The following is a 7,055-nucleotide window of genomic DNA, read 5'->3' as shown; positions in this document are numbered from 1 at the left end:
AAATGATCTTCAGGAAAATTTTACTTACATGTGATGTTAATGATATTGTCGGATAATTTCCACTTTTGGTTGGATCACCTTTCTTGGTAGCCAGGTAGCTGTCCTCCAAATTTCTTGGCATAGATGAGCAAGCACTTTCAGTTCTTCATCCGTTTGTTGAAGCATCTCAGTTGGTATTCTGTCAATTCCTGGAGCCATGTTTTTCTCCAATGTCTTCAGTGCAGGTTGGACTTCTCCTCAATACTACCGATTCTTGATCACATGTTACCTTCTGAAATGACTGAATGTTGTCCAGTTCTTTTTGGTACACTGACTCTGTGTATTCCATCTTCTTTTGATAATTCCTGTGTTGTTCAGTATTTTGCCCATAAAGAAAAAAAATATTTCAACTCGAGGCTTGAATTTTTTTCTTCATTTCTTCAGCTTGAGAAATGCAGAGGATGTTCTTCCCTTTTGGTTTTCTAACTCCAGGTCTTTGCAAAAGTCATTATAATACTTTACTTTGTCTTCTTGAGCTGGCCTTTGAAATCTTCTGTTCAGCTCTTTTATTTCATCATTTCTTCCGTTCAGTTTAGCTACTTGATGTTCAAGAGCAAGTTTCAGAGTCTCTTCTGACCTCCATTTTGGTCTCTTCTTTCTTTCCTGTCTTTTTAATGACCTCTTGCTTGTGTCGGAATCGATTTGATGGCACTGGGTTTAGGTGATTCATGTATGATGTCCTTGATGTCATTCCACAACTCATTTGGTCTTTGGTCATTAGTGTCCAGTGTATCAAATCTATTCTTGAGAAGGTCTCTAAGTTAAAGCGGATACACTCAAGATCATACTTTGGCTCTTGTGGACTTGTTCTAATTTTCTTCAGCTTCAACTTCAACTTGCATATGCGCAATTGATGGTGTGTTCTGCAGTTGGCCCTTGGCTTTGTTCTAACTGATGATATTGAGCTTTTCCACTGTCTTATTTTAGGTTACCACTGCTAAATTTAAGAACCTTTTTGACTCAAGCCTTATAATTCAATTTATGTAAGTATGGATTTGCATACATTTTGCTTTTTTTCAACCATGGGATCACTTTTGCATCATTTAACAATGCTCTGGAAAGCAGAGTAAGAACACAATTTTATACACGGTGGCAAAAGGGAAAGATGTGATTTCATTGTGACCTAAAAGGCTAGAAGGCCACCTCCATTATTTTCTTTAAGGGCCATTTACTGGAAACTTTAGCTTTCTTTGATATTTTGTGTTTATCCAAAAGAATTTTTAACCTTTGGATAAAATTGGGAAACATTTCCATAGCTCTTTTTTAATGAGTTGCGAGGACTCTGCTGGCTAATTAGACAAAGGAAGTTTGTTTCTTATTCCTCAGAAGGCATGGGCACTTCTCTGAATTATCTGGTTGCTACCAAGGTCATTCCTTGGCATGGTGGTGGTGCTACAGAGCATAAAATGTTCGAACTGGGTAAAGACTATCCATTATAGGTACCTCTTTAGGATGTAGGGTATTATTTCCCTGCAGCTGTTGTAATATATTACCACAAACTTGTACCTGAAAACAACATACATTTCTCTTACTGTTCTGCTGACCACAAGTCAAAAAGAGTCAGGGCTGGCTCCTCCCAGAGGTTTGAGGGAAGGCTGTTCCCTGCCATGTACAGTTTCTAGAGGCTGCTAGCATTCTTAGGCTTCTGGCTACATCACTCCAATCTCTGCTTCTGGTATCACATTGCCTTCTCTCTCTCTGTCTCTGTCTTTCTGATCTCCTTCCTCCCTCTTAGACCAAACTAAACTCCTTGCCTTCAAGTTGATTACGACTCATAGTGACCCTATAGGAGAGAGTAGAACTGCCCCCCATAGGATTTCCAAGGAGTGGCTTTTGGGTTCAAACTGCGGACCTTTCAGTTAGCAACTGAGCTCTTAATCACTGCACCACCAGGCCTCCCCCTCTTATAAGGGGCCCTACACCAAGGAGCCCTGGTGGCACAGTGGTGAAGTGGTAAACCGAAAGGTTAGCAATTTGAACCCACCAGCCGCTCTGCAGGAGAAAGTTGTGGCAGTCTGCTTCCATAAAGATGTCAGTCTTGGAAACCTTATGGGGCAGTTCTACTTGTCACATGGAATCGCAATGAGTCGAAAATGAACTCGACAGCACCTAACACTACCACCTACACTAGTATGAATGACATTCATTTAAAATATCCCAGTATTTAATGCTAAGTGAGAAGAGAGTATACCATTTCACAGCCGACTGCCTTACTAATTCTATTTTTCTCCTCTCTCCAAACCTGCTACCATGAAGCCTAAGATACAGAGCTAGAGGTGACAATGGTATGACAGAGAGATGGAAAAATAAGTCTTCATTAGCCTCTGGAGTTGTCTATACACCATCAGTGTCCAGCAACTTGTGGAAAGCTGGCCATCAGCTGCCTTAAATTTATCTTCCCTCCTATCTGGCTGAACTTAAAACTGACATTTTCTGCACAAAATTCCAGGGCTTTACACAGCCAAACAATTTGCTGAAAATATGGTTCCCTGACTCTGACCTTTTTCACCTGGGAAAAATTCTACAAAGCAGCAAAATGAGTTTAATGAAGAGTTGCTTGTTGTGACTTTATAGAATAAGTACTGAGAGAAGTTCTGAGAAAGCTCAGATAAATGTTCAGAGAATGTAGATTTCAATCTGTGTGCATTTTTTAAACCTTTCAAAGAAGCAGAGAAGAGTGAGAACTATCTAATTGTCTCTTTTGAGGACAACAACTTTTAAAAAGTATCCCAATAGCTTGTCCAACGTGAAGAAGTCTATTCTGTCCTGTCTGAACGTATTGCTGTTACTAACTGCCTTGTTCTTCATGATTTAATGAGGGCTGGAAGTATAAATTATAGTCTAAATTTTCAAGAGAAAATGTCAGTTCTTCAGTTTAAATTAAAAGCTTAAAAAAAAAAATTCCCTTCGGCCTTTACCACAAAGTCTAAAAAGTGCTATTTAATATGTACAGTACCCATAACAACTATACAGGTTATTCAAATAAAATTTTTAGACTAGTCATTATTTTTTGTGGGGATAAACCCAAAATAACCATATTCTTCAATACAGTGGTGAAATAACATTTGTGTGCAGGAGAAACCAAATCAAGAACAAGAAAGACTTATTTGGAGAAAAATGTTATAGATTTCACAGCAAATGGAATTTACAACCGAGGCAATGGAATGTAGAATCTTAGTTAATCAGGGAAACAGAATCTTAAAATATTGTGCCTTCCTTGATATTATATATTAGAGAAACTCTTTACAAACAGGGTCTCATAGAATTCTTAGTTGCTTGGCAACCACTGACCCATGGGGACAAGTTTATTTTTAGCCTTGTGCAGGTCAGTGAGTCTCTCAGGGATTGTCATGAGTCTCCCAGATAAAGTGCCTCAAACACATCAGATGAGAAGTTGTCACCTGGACGTGGCCTGGTACAGGCGTGAATATAGCACCTGTCTTTGGGAACCAATTCTTTCTCTTAGTAACACTTCCTTTTGATCAATAATGTTGAGACAGCTGAGCCATTTGGCTTATTTCAAAGTACAGGTAGTCCCCAACTCAAAACAGGGCTCTGTTCTGATGGGTCCGTTCTAAGTAGGTTCTATAAGTCAAATGCCTCATTTGTTTTTTAGTTTTCATTATTATTGTCTTTTATTATCCATATCTTTATGAATCTGATCTCCATTTGTCTTTGGGGGTTGGAAACATTACATATGAACTCACAGATATATTTCAACATTGTATGTAGTACATATTACTAATGATACCAGACCAAAAACCATTGCCGTCGAGTTGATTCCAACTCATGGCACCCCTATACGACAGAGTAGAACTGCCCCATAGGGTTTCCAAGGAGCGAGTGGTGGATTCAAACTGCCAACCTTTTGGTTAGCAGCCAAGCTCTTGACCACTGTGCATGATAAGATGTACCAAGAAAAAACCAGAAGGTCGTAAAGTGCGGTTCGTTGCAACTCAAATACATTGTACGTCAGGGGCTATCTGTACAGGATCAAGCCTGCAGTATTTTGCAGTAGTCTAAAGAGTGGAAGGAGGCCCTAGGTGGTGCAGTTAAGTGCTCAACTACTAACTGAAATGTTGACAGTTCAAGTCCACCCCCGGGCACCTTAGAAGAAAGGCCTGGCAATCTGCTTCTGTAGGGTCACAGTCTTGAAAACCCTATGGAGCAGTTCTGCTCTGCATACATGCCGTTGACTCGATGGCAATTGGTATGTTTTGGTTTAAAGAGTGGAAAAGTACAGGTTGTTTGCTTCCTTTGCACACTTGTTAACCTTTTAATAAACATACTGCAGGAACCCATGGACACATAAATTGTTGTTAGCCACTGATTGGCAGATGAGAGTTTGCCTATTAACATTAAAATCACTATTTGCTGAAGTTATGGTCTACAGCCCATGAATGGGTGATGGTCAAAGTGGCGAGTATATGTACTTTGAAGAATCAAAATAAAAATTTTTTTTATATGAGTGTAAAGACATCACCAGCTGTGGCTAAACACACTAATGAGATGTTACCCTATTATTGTCCCAGGAAGTGAGAAGGAAGAGAGTCTGGAGAGGCTGCTGACACCTACCAGTGAAGATATATAAAGTTCTCCTTCCTATACCTTCGTGGCCACCACTGAGCAACAACTCAGGCTCCATGTCTGTTCTGGGCTACTCTGGGGTCTGCCATGCTACACCCTGCAGAACTCACTGTTACACCCCCCTGACTCCTTCTGTCACTCTTTGCTCCAATGATGTAAGTCCTACCTTTGGACTCTGCTTGCCCAGTAGCTACCAAGGAAATATCTGGCTTCTGGATAACTGCCAGGAGTCCTACTGTGAAGTCCCCAGCTGCGAACCCCTGAGCTGTGAGCCCAAGACCTGCGCCGCAAGTTGCGAACCATCAAATGCCTCTGGGCCCTGCAACTCTCCCTCACTGGGCAAAGTACAAAGTGCCTCTGAAATTACCAACTGTGGATCCAGCCCCAGCTGCACCCCATGCCCTCGGACGAAGGGGTATGTATCCACTTGCTACGCACCCACCCGACATGCATCTAAAGGTTGTCAGACCCTTTGCAATGACTCCAACAACTTTGCGCAATTTAACTGCTTATCCAAGAGCCACCGACCCATAAACTACTACAGCCTCGGTAGCTTGGGGGATAGAAGCTTCCAAAATCTTGGTTTCATCCCCAATGGCTTCTCACCATCATATTATATTGCCAGCAGCTGCCAACCCCAAAGCTATTTAACAAGAAATTGCCAATATCTGAGTTCCAGGCCCGTGAGCTGCCCACCACTGAGCTTTTTACCTAGAAATTATAGGTCTCTGAGCTGTATACCCAGTACTTTTCCACCTCTGAGGTATTTGTGCAGTAGTATCAGACCTTGGAGTTGCTATTGATCATCTAAGCATTTATAGCAGTTGGAAATTGCCCAATGAAGGCATATTGTACTAAGTAGTTACCTTCTCTAATTTTCTGCTGAATCACTTTACATGTCTTAAGAATGCTGTTAGATTAATTTCAAATACAACTTCCAGCTTATTCACTACAACTTTTACCCCTGCTAATTTTTTTGTTTGTTCATTTTCTCTTTTTGTTGCTCTGTTGATTTGTTTATGTTGAAGGCCAATTCTGAAGATAGTATGATTATTTCTGAGGCTGACTAAGATGGATTCCCTGAAGAGATTCCAAACCAAATACAACCATCATTAGCTTTCTTACCTAGCAGACACTGTCTTTTGCCTGCCAGCACGATTATAACCTATCTTTCCTTGATGAAGTGGTGTCTCCTTGGTTTGACTGTTGATTCTAGCACAGTCTTTCAGAGATGGTTTTGCTTTCCACAATGCCTTTGTGGATTGCCTAACTAGCACCTTGCAGAGGAACTAAGAAATGGCATTCCTTTAAACGTACCGAGTTGAGCTCTTCCATCCTTTCCCTACTGACTGATTATAAGGACGTGCAACCAACGACAGCTGGCTAGCTCAAACAGAAGACCTTCGGCAAATCTTCTCTTCCAAAGAAACCGTAAAACATAGAATTGACTGGTATGCAGCCTCTTCTCAAGGCCTAGGAGAAAACCCCAAGAGAAGCAGAAGCACAAAAATTATTTGTTGAAACGGTAACAAAATGCTTTTATAGACTCATTGGTTGGAGATATTAGATGATCAGGATGTTTCTATAATCCTTCCCTGCTGAATTATTGCTTTCTGAAAATATTCCAGTTCATAGTTAACAAACACATTTTTATCTGCAATTCATGGTTTTCATTATGTATTTTTTCACATTAAGTAAAAGTTTATCAGTGTCATGGGAATATGCACAAACTTGTTAAAAGGCTAATTTCTTGCCATTTAGGTTATAGTCTAGATTAAAAGTATCAAGAAGTTAGAATATAAAGTCATAGGGTTTTTATTTGTTTTGTTCTGCTTTTAAAACACCTTAAAGATACATTAAACAGTATCTTCCTTTGAGTATCTGTGATTGACGTTGACATAGGAAATTTAGGGAAAATATTTATGAAAAATCAACTTAATAAAAAGAATATGAAGTATTGAATATGTGTATATTTTCCTGCACAGTATGTATACTCATTGGTTTTGTAAATAAGGTTTGGGCTTTGAAATTGTCTTAACAGTGAACCCCCGAGAAAGTTTTTCAACCCTTATAAAGGTCTCATCCAGGAATAGAAACCATCTACCTCAATGGTAAAAACAACATCCACCCTAACTATTCTTGTAAATAAAAAGCAAATCATGTCTAAAGTCAAATGAAGTGGCCACCAGAAATGGGTGCAAGTAGAAACTGACAGGGTGGGAACGTATCACCAATATCACTAGTCAATGTGTAAAATTAAAACCCACTAAGCATGGCAGTGTGAATGGCATTTCATTTATTCATTCACTGGTCCTACTTTGTATATCAAAGTCATATAGAAGGAACATTAATGCAGGGATGCTTCTTGACCATGTCTAGGGACAACCAAGTCACTCTGGTGTGAATTCACTGAATTTTCAGAGAATTGT

General features: G+C 39.8%; 1 protein-coding gene across 1 annotated transcript; it reads left to right on the top strand.

Annotated features, from left to right (window-relative positions):
- Positions 1 to 4,607: 4,607 nt before the first annotated feature.
- Positions 4,608 to 5,904, top strand: LOC100676136 (keratin-associated protein 24-1; the record flags this gene model as incomplete). The annotated part of the gene is made up of 1 exon (XM_010590436.3): positions 4,608 to 5,904. A coding segment is annotated over one exon (822 nt), but the record flags the coding sequence as incomplete, so codon positions are not given.
- Positions 5,905 to 7,055: the final 1,151 nt, after the last annotated feature.

Source organism: Loxodonta africana, chromosome 20 (genome assembly GCF_030014295.1).
Source record: "Loxodonta africana isolate mLoxAfr1 chromosome 20, mLoxAfr1.hap2, whole genome shotgun sequence".
Lineage (NCBI taxonomy): Eukaryota > Metazoa > Chordata > Mammalia > Proboscidea > Elephantidae > Loxodonta > Loxodonta africana.
Note: the sequence above shows the minus strand (reverse complement) of the source record. Positions and strands in the feature narration are given on the sequence as shown.